The sequence below is a fragment of the Coregonus lavaretus genome (assembly GCF_964263955.1).
Source record: "Coregonus lavaretus genome assembly, chromosome: 36".
Lineage (NCBI taxonomy): Eukaryota > Metazoa > Chordata > Actinopteri > Salmoniformes > Salmonidae > Coregonus > Coregonus lavaretus.
The window spans coordinates 22,802,786-22,819,616 of NC_140023.1; the positions used below are offsets into that span (position 1 = coordinate 22,802,786).

At 43.6% G+C, this 16,831-nt stretch overlaps 1 protein-coding gene across 4 annotated transcripts in view; it reads right to left on the reverse strand.

The window, feature by feature from the left end:
• The window catches only part of LOC311110827 (cytoplasmic polyadenylation element-binding protein 3-like), a 58,934-nt gene that overhangs the window by 18,839 nt on the left and 23,264 nt on the right, over positions 1-16,831 (reverse strand). For all 4 annotated transcript variants that reach the window (XM_084153409.1, XM_084153408.1, XM_084153407.1 and 1 more), the window contains exons 3-4: positions 12,030-12,114; positions 1,835-1,891 (exon numbers count right to left, since the gene is read on the reverse strand). In XM_084153409.1, the coding sequence (XP_084009535.1) occupies positions 1,835-1,891; positions 12,030-12,114 (142 nt within the window). The remainder of the gene's footprint in view (positions 1-1,834; positions 1,892-12,029; positions 12,115-16,831) is intronic.

Genomic DNA, 16,831 nt, shown 5'->3' on the forward strand with positions numbered 1-16,831 from the left:
AATATGGGGCTTCCATTGTGCTGGTGCCCTTTTGCGACCCCCCCCCCCCCCCTTGACAGAGACATTGTATCCAGGCCTCTTCGCTTACTGGCTTTTCATTAAAACTCTCTGGCTCTTCTCACCACAGAGCACCGTTGTTCAGACCAATGTTCTCCATTTTATTCTCCCACTGTCAGGGCCTTAGGAGAGACAAAGGCGCCTAGCAACAAGGGGAAAACGGTGGACGGGTGGAACCCGCTGATCTAGTGTAGACTAGTAAGTGCTGTTGGGAAACTGTCAGTCACTCTGGTGAGGGAGGATAAGACAAGGAGGATGAGAGTGAGGGCAGGAACAGGAGTACGCAGAGACTCAGAAATGTGAGTGTCAGAGAGGAGATTTTTGAAGGGATGACGGGAAGATCTTCTGGGCATGAGGAGCGTTATGTCTGTTATGTCTGCACAGATTCAAAGCATTGTTGTACGGAGAGGAGCGGTTCTGAAAAATATCTGCTAGGCCCTTACACTTCTACTAAAGATATCAGTTCATCTTCAACCATAAATCCATGTTGCCTTACGGTTCATCCTCCATCTTAGCCACAAAATCAGTGGAAAGACTCAAATGAGAGAATGTGTCTCAGACAGATTCTAGGCTACAAGGCTTCAAACAGCTGAGACAATGGAGAGATGAAGAGTAGACTAACGTTAACCAGCTTTCCTCACATCTAAAGCAGTGCTGACATTGGAGACTACAGCTGCGAGGGTCAATTCTGACAGATGCCAGAGCTCCGTGCAGATCTGAGATCTGTGCTTAAGTTAAACCCTCTAGAACAGCAGTTTAACATCTATTTGAAATGTGTTTCCCAAAGGACTGATGATGAAAATAACTAGTTAAAGAGAAAACAGACGGCAGTGTTGTCAAGCTGTGACAGCAGTAAAACAAGTTACTATAAGCCTTCTTGGATATCTTCTCCTTTTCCATTCATCCTCATTTCCTCTCTTTTCTCACTGCTTCCCCTGCTGGCATCCCCAACCAGGCGAGTGAGGAGAAACCAAGGTCGTGTTCATAAGGTTACGCAACAGAAAACGTTTAAAAACCTTTTGCAATGGAAAACAAAATTAGCATTTCTTATTGGACAAGTCCAGGTAGTCCCTCCCTGTTTTAGTCAGTCCTCTCTCATTTGGTGCCTAATGATCATGACCCAGGGCTCGACTAACACTCCCAGATGTCTTGAGCCGAGCTCCACCAATCCGCTTTCCTCTCACAGAAGTTTTGACAACGCTGAAAGGAAGAGCCTTTTGCCAACTCACTGTCTGTAACTCTGAGGGAAAAGAAAGAAAAAAACTGGACTGAGGGAGAAAAAGTGACACTTATGAATTATGAAAAATAATTATCTCCCAGACACGGAAAAGGGGTGGGGGGGGGGTAATCTAGTGTTACAGGTCGGCTATTTTTAGAACCGGTATTCAGGGGTCGTTGACTGTGGTTCCCCCCTGCTCTGCGCTGAGAGATAGGTCCATGCTGGGTTTATGGTGTCAGGGGGTAACACTTGGGGTGCGAGGTGGGATTAGCATGAGTGGGCATCTGTGCCCTACTGTGTATGGGCCCTGTGACGATCCCTGCCCCAACCCTAGGGCATATCCTGAGGCATCCTGCATAGGTGTGTCATGATGACACTACTTCTGAATAGGTTTGTATTGTTAGTTTCCGTACAACAGAGAAGCAACACAATGGCACCACTCTGCGTGTCAAACCGAATGCCACAATTAAAGCACAAATACATACATCCAAAATAACATTGTAACATAGAGGGATTTAAAGGGAAATAGCCTATTGTATGTTCTGAAACACTACTCACTGTTCAACGGCATAATGTGATCTGCTCCGGGGTGGTGAAAGTTCAGACCCATGCGTCCTGTAGAAAAACAAGAGATGACAGGTTATAACCTGCAAACACAACACTCATCACGCTCCATACCAACAACACAAAACATGGAAATGCTAACATGAAACATATAACTTTTATGTGAATGTTCTGAGAGGACAAGATGTGGCATATAATATGTTACGCATATTTTATACTGTCGTCATAACCTGGTAAAAGACACCCACAGAAAATAAATAAGTATCATTGAGAAACCAAACCAGGGCAAACGTGTGTGATAAACAGCAAACAGATGCAGGTTAGGCTATGGAAAACAGTCATTCAGTTCTCTCGCTCTCATGCGTCGCAGCTCACACACAAACAATGGACACTCCAATGCAAAGAATTTGACAGAGCATGCATTCTGCTCTGGCGACAATGGGAAAGCGTCACAAGGCCTGGCTGTCAGTGTGTTGTGGACATGCCCAGGCATCCTCCACCTCCACACCAACCAGTGAAAGGACTTCCTGGTACAGACTGTAGTACTGTCAAAAGTACCTCTCTCTCCTGGCTCGATCTCTTTCATACACACTAATACATACTGCATTTTTGGAGATTTAGAGTCCTGGGTAAGGCCCAAATGTCATAAATATTCCAACTAATTAATTATTTCTCAATTATGCTTTTAGATACAAATGTGAAATATATGTCACCAATCCTTCCTTCAAAAGACCATTCTATAGATAAAATATTGTGAATATCCCCAAAAGAATGGTATTGTTTTGTCCTGGTTTCGTGGGGAATCACTCTAGCAGACTGTTTCCTAGTTAACAGTTGAGTTATGATTCACTGTATGCAAAGACAAATTAGCATCTATCTTTGAGTAACAACCACACAGTGACAGACTTTCAATTCCCCAGTCCTTCCTTTCTACAACACTAAACTACTGGCTGGTTTTCAAACATATGGGCAGCAAAATACTACCATGGACAAACGAGAAACAGGGTTCAGGAGTTCACGTAATGAAAAGATGGTCCAGCAAGTCATCCATGCCTTTAAATGGCAGATATTTCTACATCAATTACCCAACAGAAAACGTGCAACTAACGTGTTGGCTCCAACAGGGCAACAAGTTTCATCACAGTGCTCAAAATCTGCACTTAGCCTATCCAGTATGGGTGAATGTCAGGGGCAGACATCTTGTTTTACCGCGTGTACGTCTATATACAGTGCATTCGGAAAGTATTCAGACCCCTTGACTTTTTCCACATTTTGCTACGTTACAGCCTTATTCTAACATTTATTTAAAAATAATAATTTATCAATCTACACACAGTACCCCATAATGACAAAGCGAAAACAGGTTTTAATACATTTTTGAAAATGTATAACAAATAAAAACAGAAATACCTTATTTACATAAGTATTCAGACCCTTTGCTATGAGACTCGAAATTGAGCTCAGGTGCATCCTGTTTCCATTGATCATCCTTGAGATGTTTCTACAATTTGATTTGAGTCCATCTGTGGTCAATTCAATTGATTGGACATGATTTGGAAAGGCACACACCTGTCTATATAAGGTCCCACAGTTTACAGTGCATGTCAGAGCAAAAACCAAGCCATGACGTCGAAGGAATTGCCCGTAGAGCTCCGAGACAGGATTGTGTTGAGGCACAGATCTGGGGAAGGGTACCAAAACAATTATGCTGCATTGAAGGTCCCCAAGAACACAGTGGCCTCAATCATTCTTAAATGGAAGAAGTTTGGAACCACCAATACTTTTCCTAGAGCTGGCCGCCAGGCCAAACTGAGCAATCGGGGGAGAAGAGCCTTGGTCAAGGAGATGACCAAGAACCCGATGGTCACTCTTAAAGAGCTCCAGAGTTCCTCTGTAGCACTCCACCATTCAGGCCTTTATGGTAGAGTGGCCAGACGGAAGCCACTCCTCAGTAAAAGGCACATGACAGCCCGCTTTGAGTTTGTCAAAAGGCACCTGAAAACTCTCAGACCATGAGAAACATGATTCTCTCGTTTGATGAAACCAAGATTTAACTGTTTGGCCTGAATGCCAAGCGTCACGTCTGGAGGAAACCTGGCACCATCCCTACGGTGAAGCATGGTGGTGGCAGCATCATGCTGTGGGGATGTCTTTCAGTGGCAGGGACTAGGAGACAAGTCAGGATCGAGGGAAAGATGAACGAACAATGTACAGAGAGATCCTTGATGAAAACCTGCTCCAGAGCGCTCAGGACCTCAGTCTGGGGCGAAGGACAACAACCTTAAGCACACAGCCATACAATGCAGGAGAGGCTTCGGGACAAGTCTCTGAATGGCCTTGAGTGGCCCAGCCAGAGCCTGGACTTGAACCCGATCTAACATCTAAAAATAGCTGTGCAGCAACGCTCCCCATCCAACCTGACAGAGATTGAGAGGATCTGCAGAGAAGAAGGGGAGAAACTCCCCAAATACAGGTGTGCCAAGCTTGTAGTGTCATACCCAAGAAGACTCGAGGCTGTAATCACTGCCAAAGGTGCTTCAACAAAGTACTGAGTAAAGGTTCTGAATACTTATGTAAATGTAATATTTCCGTTTTTTATTTCTAATAAATTTGCAAACATTTCTAAAAACCTATTTTTGTATTGTCATTATGGGGTATTATGTGTAGATTGATGAGGGGGGAAAAAAACAATTTAATCCACTTTAGAATAAGGCTGTAACGTAATAAAATGTGGAACAATTCAAGGGGTCTGAATACTTTCCGAATGCACTCCATAGATAAACTTGTGAGAGACGGGGCGGCTGTGTTGCAAGCCGGAATGGCCCAAACAAGACAAGGTGTAAAAAAGTTTAAAAACTAAGTGGCAGCAGACAGATAAAAGCATTTCAACAGTTTAGACCAGGGTCGTATTCATTAGGGCAGAATGAAGCTAAGGGCGGCAGGTAGCCTAGCGTTTAAGAGCGTTGGGCCAGTAACCAAAAGGTTGCTGGTTCAAATCCCTGAGCAGACTAGGTGAAAAATCGAAGGCACTTAACCCTAATTGCTCCAAAGTTGCTCTGGATAAGAGCTTCCGCTAAATGACTAAAATGTGCGTTTCTTATTGGACAAGTTCAGGTATAGTCTCTTTCTGTTTCAGTTTGTATTCTTCCGTTTTGGTTACTGGCCCAACGCTCTTAAACGCTAGGCTACCTGCCGCCCTTAGCTTCAATCTGCTTAATGAATACAACCCAGTCCTCCTCCTAAGCTGGAAACAGCAGTGAAACTAGTAGTGAGATTTTGATGAAAACGAGAGAGGGGGAGGGGATAGAAGCCAGTGCAGCCACCGCGTCCAACAGATGAGAGCAGATGTGGATTTCCTCAAGGTTCTCAACGATTCATAATCCAGCACGAGAACAGAGGGGCTTATATGGCAATATTGCGCGCACACGTATCTATCCCCCCTTCTTGCTGATGTTATGTTGCTGTGCAAATCATGTGATTGCTATATCTTGTTTGATTGACATTGATAAAAACACCCAATATTTTTCTTCTTCCAAATCTCTCTCACACACACACACACACACACACAGTTGATTGTCAACCTCGCTCTCTCCTACTGCCATTTCCAACTGAATGAGAGTACAGTGTGGCCATCTTGAGTGAAGAAATCTTATTGTGTGTGCCAGCATCACTGTATTGTGACATGCCCGAGTGAGCATGTTGTGTCATTTGTCAAAAAGGATTTGTCAAAAGTCAGTCCCCAGAGGAAATAGGCCCATTCTTTCTCAGAAACTGTTACTGTAAAAAGTAATGGAAGATAACAACTTGGTATGATCACATCCCTGACTCATACTCTAGAATAAAATGTGTGGTTTTCTTTTGTTTGAATTGTGGCGAGACATAGACATGAGCCACACTCAATGTTGACAGCATTACTTGAGTGTTAGGTCACACAGCCAACACTGAATATATCCAGCCCTCTAGCTGCACGGGAAAGCGACGTGATGCCTCCATTTTGCCTATTCAATAGCCTTGGTCCATGGTAGTCCTACTTAAACCAGGGTCGTATTCATTAGGGCACAACGTAGCAAAGCGTTTTGCCATGGAAAACTAAAATGACAGTTTCTTATTGGACACGTTCAGGTAGTCCCCTCCCTGTTTTAGTCTGTTTCCTTCCATTTGGTGCCTAATAAGAAAGATCCAGGCATTCTAGTGGCGACAGAGTGGACAGTTGCTCCTGTAACCCCTAAAATAGCCCTGGGCCATCTGCTTCCCCAGTTCAGTGGCATGACCTCAGGGCGAGGCCTGGGGCTATTCTCAGACTGTGTGTGTGATCAGTACAGTTTCTTGACTGTGTCCAGCTCGCTAATAATCACCGAAATGAAAGCTAGACAGTCAGGGAGCATCGTAAATTCCAAAAACACTGGATTATTTTGCTAGTTTTGACAGTGTGAAATTATAACACATTTTCTGTGCGGCCCTCCAGACCTCGTTGAAGACCGAATGCTCAAAATGAGATTTAATACCCCTGGGTTAGAGCAGTGTTTCTTAATCCTGGTCCTGGGGACCCAAAGGCAGTGCACATTTGAGGTAATTCAAATGATCAACTCATCATCAAGCTTTGATGATTTGAACCAGGTGTAGCGCTAAGGCAAAAACTAAAATGTGCATCCCTTTGGATCCCTAGGACCAGGTAAAAAAAAAAAAAAAAACACTGGGTTACAGCACTGGACTGGCTAGGGTCCATACAGTACCTGCTGCATACTACTGGGGAACTGGTCCAAGTAATAGACTAGTGTCCTCATCTCTCCAAAACACCTCTGCTCTATATGCAGAAATTCCCCAAGACGAGCTCTTAGAAAGGTGTGTTTGGTTTAGCCTAAATGGACTGGTTTTCATGGGGCTGCATTTAGAGAAGTGTTGTACAGCAAATTATGATCCTAAAGGGTTAACCTTCCTCTAGATTCCATGAGGTGCTCATCAGCGACTGCCTTATCCCTGGATTTCTCCCTGACTCTGCCTTAGCCACGTTTTTTACCCTCTGTTCCACATTAAATTATGTATTAAAGCTACTCAATAACTGCTTTTGGAAAAAGCCCAAGCAGCAGTTATGCGGAGGAATGGCAAGTCAACGGGGAGGTGTGGAAGTGTTAACCCTGCCGACAAAAACACTGAGACTAGGAGGGAGTCTCACACTCAGGCTACTGGCAATGAAATGCAACCCTCCAACTGTCTGAAAAGCTCAAAGGATGAAAATGACAGATTTATTTACACTAGATGTTCTTGAAATGAAAGAGTTGAGATATTTCCCTACAAAAAAAACATAATAACCTCAATGAAAGGCCAACAGAATAAGAATTCTCATCAACTACTGTACTAGTAGATGCTGGATGGACAAAGGCTAACCTAAGCTAATGGAGCGTGTGTGTGTGTGTGTGTGTGTGTGTGTCTAACCTTTCCCACTTTCAACAAAGCTAAGAAAGTTATCTCCCAACAATGATTACAGACTGTTTAAAGTTCAGACGCATCCTCTGTCGTCATCAGTGATAGAGCAAATTATTTAAAAAGGTGCACATTTGAGTTAGCCTAGCCTACATTTGGCTGGACTAGGTCAAGTTCAGCTTATCGGTCAGCCTGGCCAAGAGAGCCTGAAGGTCTGGGTGACCTTTTGATGACCTTTTACCTCAGGGTCAGGCTGTTGTGACATCTCTGACCCAAAATAAACAGCCTTCACTGCTCTTTCCCCTTCCTTCTCTTGCCCCATCTGTCTACTCTGAAGTTCTGGCGTCCCTCCTGATAATAAAATGGGCGTCAAGAGTAAGGTTTTATCTATTGATTTGTAAATCAACAAACACACTAAGACAAACAGCATTGCTCAATAGATCTGTACTCAAGTTAGAGAGACTGCAGAGTTTAAACTAGTTGAGATGCGTATTTACAGTTAGAAGACTCGTTTCATTGATCAACCACAGCATAGATGTGATTACTGCACTCTAGTTTACCAGTGTGCTGCATCAGATTAAACTATGCTATTCTTTTAGCATGTTAGCATGTAGTCCTACACAGCAACTGACCCCATCTGTCATATAAGCCTATATGTCTTCATCCAACCAATGCAAATGTCCACATCACCCCACACACATAACCCAGAATGACCCTCTCCCACACACACAATCAAGTGTTTCTTTTTTATTCTATGAAAGACAGTTGTAAGAAGGCTAAATTAATTTGCTTTTTCGAAACAAACAGTAGGCCTATTTGTTATTACTAGGCTACATGTTTCTATGCACTGCTGAAATTCATGGTAATTCAAACATCACTAAATACACTAAATACATTTAAAAGCTCAAGTTGAGTAAAATGAACACAAATTAACAATGGAGTCTATTTGTAGCCGAGGCATACAGTCACATTTGAAAGACCATTTGAGGCAGACCGGCTGAGCAGCAGATGTGTGTGGACATGACATGAATGCTTTGAATAGAATGCCTGATTTGCATGTGGCGGTATATGCTAGTCAGTCTATGGAGCAATTTGTCCTGTGTCAGTGGATGTGTATGTGCAGAGGTCTGTGTGTGCATGCACCATAGCCACAGCAGCTTGGACTCTGGTGGCTGCAGTAGAGGCTGCTGGTGTTTTTCCAGGCCGGGGGGGGGGGGGGGGGTGCAGGGGAGGCCTAACTCTAACCCTTACTCTCCACACGTGAGTTCAGCGGACCTGTTTGTTCAGGCCATCCCAGCCCTGCCTGCTCCCTTTCAACTTTCAAAACAGAGCGTAAATTCCCCATGCATGCCATTCCGATCGGATTAAATCAACATTCAGGAGTTGGAGAGGATCACAAGAATGGAGTGGCAGTCAGTGGAGTGGCCTCTCTCCTCCCTTTCCCTCCCCCTGGATGGAGTCTCTGGACTGACTCCGCTTCAAACACAGAGTCAACTCTATAGAGGCTTGCCCTTCTCAACATCACAGTCAGACTGAGGGTGGTTCACATTCACATCCCTACAAGTTACCCTGTTACATTTAGCCCCACTCTCCCCTATGCACTCACAGCTAATTGCTTAGTGTTAACCATGCTGCTGCTAACCATGCTGCTGCTAACCTAACATAGCAGGCGTAAAATAATCGCCTGAAACTAGACCCCCTACATACTGGTCTTGACGAGGAGGTTCTCTTCTGCACTGTTCAACCAATCTAGTAAATGTGGAGGAAGAGTTAAGATGGAGGAAGAGTTAAGATGGAGTGTCGCCTTGTTAACATCCAAAAGCGGAAGTTGGGTCACAGGCTCTCTTTCCATTTCCTCTGAAAACCAGAACATCCGATTGTTGGGGACTCTGCAGAGGCAAATGCTGCTGCTAAAAACTCTGGGTTTAAAATGGTGTAGTTCGCTAATATTTAAGAGTTGAGAAATAAATAAATAAAGTAAAAAAGCCATTAAAACAGCTGTTTTCCCAGCGATTGCAAGAATTGTTGTGCATTGACTGCTTGTCATGCATGTTTCCCTCCCGATCACTCATAACTTGAATGAGCCTCGAGAGGAACATTTATCTTGTATAGAACACAAAACACCACGCCGACTAGGTAAATAGATAAACTATTCTACTATGGGGTTGTCTGATTTTTCTATTCATGACTTGTTTGCAGAGGAAATGTAAACGTGGACTGTTCTAGCATCTTCGAAGTGCGCCTTAGCAGAAATATTTTTTCATGTGCCATATTTTTTTGCAGTGGCGGCAATGATTTTGGTGTGGCGCAGCACCACGGCTGAATGACTGCAACGGAAACACTGAGTCAGCATCACTTTGAGATAATAGCACAGGGAAAGGATAAGCAAAGTGTATTTATTTTTTTATAGCCTAGGTGTAATCATAGAATTACATATAGAATCCATATCCATATTATTTCATATGATCTCTGTGGGCCTAGCAAAGATTTGTCATATCCCTTTCAACATGTATTACCTTTTAATGTGGCATAAACACAACCAGTCATGAGGCTTTCATCTGATTGTCAAACAATCCCTTCCCATGCTACCCATGCACCGTCGTCCACTCACAAAATAATTCCAGCATCCAAACAATTTCTTTGTGCACCCGCAATTTGATGAATAAAAAGATACATTGGTCACAAAACACCTACAAATGTATTGTAATGACATTCTGAGATTGTCATTAGGCCTACATTTGTAGCCGGAATTGGTGCGTCCAATGCTGTCCGCGCGCCTCGGTCTCTGACACTCATCTTGGCAAAATCAAAGTGTTCTCCTCTAACCATAACACAATTTGGGGTGTAGATCACCGGATTTTAAGTCAATTCACACATTTTTCATGCGGTAATGTTAAATAATGGTGTAATAGCCTATAGTTTTCTTGGAATTTTGGGTTAATTATTATGATTAGTAATTATAAAGTAAAGTAATTATCAGTTTTAACGGTACGTCGTACCCCCACTATTTCTTCTGCCAGGACTATTTCTTCGGTACCGGGCCAGCTTACTTTCACCCCTGAGTGCAAGTGACAGATCTAGGTGGCTATCCCTTAGCCTGGTCCCAGATCTGTTTGTGCTGTCTTGCTAACTCGTATGGTCAGAGTCAATGGCCATTGTCAATGACTGTTGGCAAGACAGCACAAATAGATGGCTGTCCTGTGCCTTGCTGTATTAGGGCAGCCAAAGCCAGTGGAGCCAAGGTTAGGGAAGGAGGACACCAACAGGGAAGACCTGCTCTGTGACAGGCCAAGCGGCAGCACGCCTCTCTGAAGGCAGCCCCACGCTGTTGACATGAGGAAGGGGAGTAAACAGTGCTGGGGCAGGAATGTGGAACCATCGTCCTCTCTCCCCCCTCTCTCCCACAGGGGAACATTTTCAGGAGAGGTCTCGGTCTCCTCCCCTCCCTCTAGTTCCAGTGAAGTTGAGCCTGCCCGGGACAACCTTTGCAGCATTAAAACAATCCTCTCCTGACACAATATTGAAAAAACAGTATCTATGCATGAGAAAGCAGCAGGCCGCTACTCATAATACCCCCCCCCCCCCCAAAAAAAAAAAAACATTTCCATTGTCTGGCAGGCTAAGAAAACAACACTGAACATGACAGAGGCCAATAGTCCAACAGAGATCTGAAAGCAATGGAGTCAGTTTTCATAATAGGCATGTGACCTGAAATAATTATCTCAAGGAATCTGTGAGCCTGTGACATACATACAATGTGACATCAAAGAATTTGGGGAGTCTCCATTACAAAACAACATGTTGCTTTTCACAGTGAACGCTCTATGCTCTGATAAAGATAGACTAAGGGCTACCTTTGTGTTTCTCTGAAATAAGGCATTTGAATAATTGCTTTGATTTGCTATTTCTTTGTATCAAAGAATCACTATGCCAGCCTTTAGAGTTGCATTTTCCCCTTTTGTTCCCAGCAACCAACAGACACATTTGAACCCACTTGTTTGACCCAAATGAATTTGACTCAATGTTATTGTCATCCCGCAGAAGAGGAGTAGCATATAAGGGGTAACTTTAGCTCAGTTTCATACTAATTTCACTTTCTCTTATATCCTTCCTCCCAACTTAATAACAGGAACAAATACAATCTGACTACAACAACCTTCACTTTGCCATAACGGCACCAAATAAAAGTCTGTCAATGATTACGGTAGTAATAAATAAAATGGTTCACACGCAAACACACACACCTTCAAAAGAGGCACGCAAAGGAGCACACACATGTGAACAATCAATCACACATGGTCACTCAAAACAACAACAGATAACCACAAAACATGGCAACATGCCATGACACAAGTGACATCAATATAAATATTTACATGTGACAGACCACAATATTTACCCGGGAAACAGAAGCAAAAATGTAATCATGAGTATTTGAATAAAGTCAGAAGAAAATGCAGAGAAGCAGCTTGTAAGGAATATTTAAAAAAAGCGTACACTACACACTGAGTGCATGAAAATTGTGTCTGATTTTGCAGGTTAGGCCAGTGGTTAATTTATCGTATTAAAATTACGATTGCAAAAACTAGATTGTATTGGTGATAAAGAAGGCAAATAGAGCAAAATAAAATAAATGGTTTTATCAAAAGATTATTCCCATGAAGCCAAAAAAAACATAAGCGTGGATGTATGATTATTCCTAGCCTGCAAAATGATTCCTCCATATAATATCAGCGATAGTCATTGGTGGGCCACCAGCTGGGTTTACCTTTGTCATGGTCAGTCCTTATCATATCCATTAAGGAATTCTCCAAAGAGTGCAAGCTAAATGCATCAAAGGGCCGATTCCGGTCCTGCAAGAGAAGAGAGGGGTCAGAGGTTAGTTATCTTATCTCAGCTAGTTATCAAAATAGAGTACGACAACATCACTACTACTAGACACTGTGGATGTTGCTTAAGACTAGCTTGGAGATAATAGCGATAATAACTTGATGACTTGTGAGAGGATAAGGAACACTCATCATCCACACAGATGCACAAAACATACAATCATATCCATTTGTTGAAAGTTCAGCAGTGACCTGATAAGGGGAGAGCAGGGTTTCAACTAAATGAGGGCCTCTTACAACTCATGTCCAAGTCAAAGAAGACAATCACAGACCATGCTGCCTGATATTACACAGCAGAAACCACTGGAATCTTGCGTTTGCATTTTGCCTTGCTGTTGTCAACGCAGGCCAAGACCAGCTGGTCTTGTAATCCTAGCGAATCCCAATTAGACAGCCAAGCATTAGTCAACAGAAACTAAAAGAGAGAGAGTATTTTACATTAGCCGACAGAACTGCACAGTGTGCAGATTTTCGTTGGTCTGATAAGAATGTAAATAGTAGAGGATTTCAAGAGTAGGGACACACCTAGAAAATCAAGAGTAGATGAAACTAGTGCCAAGAATGGCGTGATTTGTGAGTGTGCTCTTTCCTCAAACACTCAACATGTTTCATTTCCAGAGTGGGCTCTTTTGAAGTTAGCAGTGTGTGTGTGTGTGTGTGTGTGTGTGTGTGTGTGTGTGACGAATCAGTGTATTTAGTCCTCCAGGCTAGCAGACCTGCCCTGTGGCCACCCTCTGAACTAGAGTCCTGCATTGGGTCGGATACCCATGGTCCACTGCAGTTGACCAGCAAAAAAAAATAAAAAAAATCAGCTGGCGTGTGGAATGAAAACATTCTTTCAACCCGTGGGTCGGCTCGCGGTTCAGAACAATTATATTGCGGGTGGGAAACGTTTTAAATCATGATAATTATATTAATTTTACAAACCCAGGACCTTGTTGTGTTGCGAATTCCATTCTGTGAGTGGTGAGGCAGACATTTAGGCTACCAGCCATGCACGCAGTGGATCAGGGAACTGTCCTTTATTTGTGTGGTGCTGAAACGTGTTTCATCCCCCCACGTGATAATTAGTTGCCAAGTGTACTTTCCCTGGCTAGCCTAGCTCATGCGAAAATGGCTCACGTAGGCCTACCCAGAGAAATATGAAAAACACTATTGTGAAATCCCCAGTTTGGTTTGGAAGGATTTTGGAGTCATTGTGGACAAGGACAACAACCCGGTAGATGGATACAAAGCCAGCAAAAAGTGCAAGCAGGTATTTGTTTACGCCCTGTCTAAGCCGGGGGAGGGGGGTTCTACTAAGCTATATGGAATTGTTTTAACAAGGTCATACCAAGGATCATTTAGCTATTTGATTTTTTATTTTAAGACCCCTTGAAGTATAAAAAAATATTACTTGTTTTGGGATGGAAAATTAGTTTTAGCCTTAGTGCTATTAGCCCATACAAATGCATTGAATAACAAATTCACTACATGGAACAACAGATAGTCCCCCCAAAAAAAATCTAAAGGAAGTTTGTTCTGAAGTGTCTGTCCTATATCTGAGATTAGGAAACAATTTGGTTTATAAAAAATGTAATAAAAAAAATGGTACTGGGAGACCTTCAGACGAGTTTTGTGAGGCCTGTGGGCGTCATAGAGCAAAACCGACATTTACGTGTTCGTGAGAGTCTCATCTTTCCATAGAGGTCATAATAGTTTGTAGGCCAAACCGTTCGAACACTACAGACAATTTTGTGAGAAGACCAATTTTCAGGATGTCTAATGGTCTGACAAACACCGCTCTAGCTCGGTCACCTTTCACCACAGATGCGGAAGTACGACATGTGGTGGATTGAGACGCATCCAATGCAAAAAAACTGATATCTCTAGCTTAAACTAATGGATTTTCATGGGGATTTCTTTATTATGCTAATTAGATTTCCGCGGGGGCACGGACATAGACCTTAGGTGGTTAATGATTATGTTAATTCAGGCTTTCGTTCATTTAGACCATACGCAGGCCATATCAAGTTTAAACCGGTGCACTGGTAAAAGTTTGAGTAGCCTAGGCCAGGGTTTCCCAAACTCGGTCCTGTTCCCCTTCCCCCTCCTAATAATAATAATAATAATAATAATAATAATAAATAATAATAATAATATAGCCTAAATAATTCATTTTCATTCGTTCTGTATAGGGTTGAGTGGGTGTGCAGGTGTGTAGAGTCAGTATAAATGTATGTGCATATTATGTGTGAGTAAGCACATGGAGTGTTTGTGTGTGTGTTGAAGTGACAGCTCCTGGGTTTGTAGGGCCCTGTGAGTGTGCCTAGAGACAGTGCAAAGATTGAAATAAAAGCTCAATAAAGATACAAGGTAAACTCAGTCCGTGTGGCTATTTTGTTAGCTATTTATCAGTTGTATTGCTTGGGGACAGAAGCTGTTCAAGAGCCTGTTGGTGTCAGACTGGATGCACCGGTACCTCTTGCCGTGTGGCAGCATAGAAAATTGTCTATGGCTTGGGTGGTTGGAGTCTTTGACGATTTTCCGGGCCGTCTTGTCACATTGCCTGATACAAATTACATCACCCTCCCCTGGACTAAATCTTAAAAATACTAAACACTCCTCCTGACTGATATTGAAAAAGCATGACCCTCCTCCATTTTCCTCCGGGTAACAATTGTGTAAATTTCGACCGCTTCCTTAAACTTTAATTATCTAAACAATTCTGAATGTAAAGGTATTGTTATGTTATGTCAGCTATATGCTTTCGTTAGGTAAGAAGGCTAATTAGAAGGCCCTTTTTTCAGAGCGATTTGAGTAGTCAATGTGCTGCATCTCATTGTAAAAATACAAATAAGTTGTTCTTAATTCCTGGCATGGTTTCCTTTACCCAAATGTTGAATAAACATGTATACAAATTAATTCATGCAGGGAGGGGAATAATAGCCTACTGCTCTGGAGTCGTAAAAACAATTAAATAAATTCATGTTATTTGGCAGGTCACGGATCGGCTCTTGGAACAATTCTATGCGGGTGGGTCGGGTTGCAGAGAAGAATCTGTCCCGATTCTGGATATCGGGTGCGGCTTGGAATTGATGTGACCGGCGTGGGGCGGGTGCGGCACCAAAAACAAACGGTTCGCTCCATATGGATTTCAGCCTATAAAGTTCAGGGCCATTTGGTATATACACTGCTCAAAAAAATAAAGGGAACACTTAAACAACACAATGTAACTCCAAGTCAATCACACTTCTGTGAAATCAAACTGTCCACTTAGGAAGCAACACTGATTGACAATACATTTCACATGCTGTTGTGCAAATGGAATAGACAACAGGTGGAAATTATAGGCAACTAGCAAGACACCCCCAATAAAGGAGTGGTTCTGCAGGTGGTGACCACAGACCACTTCTCAGTTCCTATGCTTCCTGGCTGATGTTTTGGTCACTTTTGAATGCTGCCGGTGCTTTCACTCTAGTGGTAGCATGAGACGGAGTCTACAACCCACACAAGTGGCTCAGGTAGTGCAGCTCATCCAGGATGGCACATCAATGCGAGCTGTGGCAAGAAGGTTTGCTGTGTCTGTCAGCGTAGTGTCCAGAGCATGGAGGCGCTACCAGGAGACAGGCCAGTACATCAGGAGACATGGTGGAGGCCGTAGGAGGGCAACAACCCAGAAGCAGGACCGCTACCTCCGCCTTTGTGCAAGGAGGAGCAGAAGGAGCACTACCAGAGCCCTGCAAAATGACCTCCAGCAGGCCACAAATGTGCATGTGTCTGCTCAAATGGTCAGAAACAGACTCCATGAGGGTGGTATGAGGGCCCGACGTCCACAGGTGGGGGTTGTGCTTACAGCCCAACACCGTGCAGGACGTTTGGCATTTGCCAGAGAACACCAAGATTGGCAAATTCGCCACTGGCGCCCTGTGCTCTTCACAGATGAAAGCAGGTTCACACTGAGCACGTGACAGAGTCTGGAGACGCCGTGGAGAACGTTCTGCTGCCTGCAACATCCTCCAGCATGACCGGTTTGGCGGTGGGTCAGTCATGGTGTGGGGTGGCATTTCTTTGGGGGGCCGCACAGCCCTCCATGTGCTCGCCAGAGGTAGCCTGACTGCCATTAGGTACCGAGATGAGATCCTCAGACCCCTTGTGAGACCATATGCTGGTGCGGTTGGCCCTGGGTTCCTCCTAATGCAAGACCTCATGTGGCTGGAGTGTGTCAGCAGTTCCTGCAAGAGGAAGGCATTGATGCTATGGACTGGCCCGCCTGTTCCCCAGACCTGAATCCAATTGAGCACATCTGGGACATCATGTCTCGCTCCATCCACCAACGCCACGTTGCACCACAGACTGTCCAGGAGTTGGCGGATGCTTTAGTCCAGGTCTGGGAGGAGATCCCTCAGGAGACCATCCGCCACCTCATCAGGAGCATGCCCAGGCGTTGTAGGGAGGTCATACAGGCACGTGGAGGCCACACACACTACTGAGCCTCATTTTGACTTGTTTTAAGGACATTACATCAAAGTTGGATCAGCCTGTAGTGTGGCTTTCCACTTTAATTTTGAGTGTGACTCCAAATCCAGACCTCCATGGGTTGATACATTTGATTTCCATTGACAATTTTTGTGTGATTTTGTTGTCAGCACATTCAACCATGTAAAGAAAAAAGTATTTAATAAGATCATTTCATTCATTC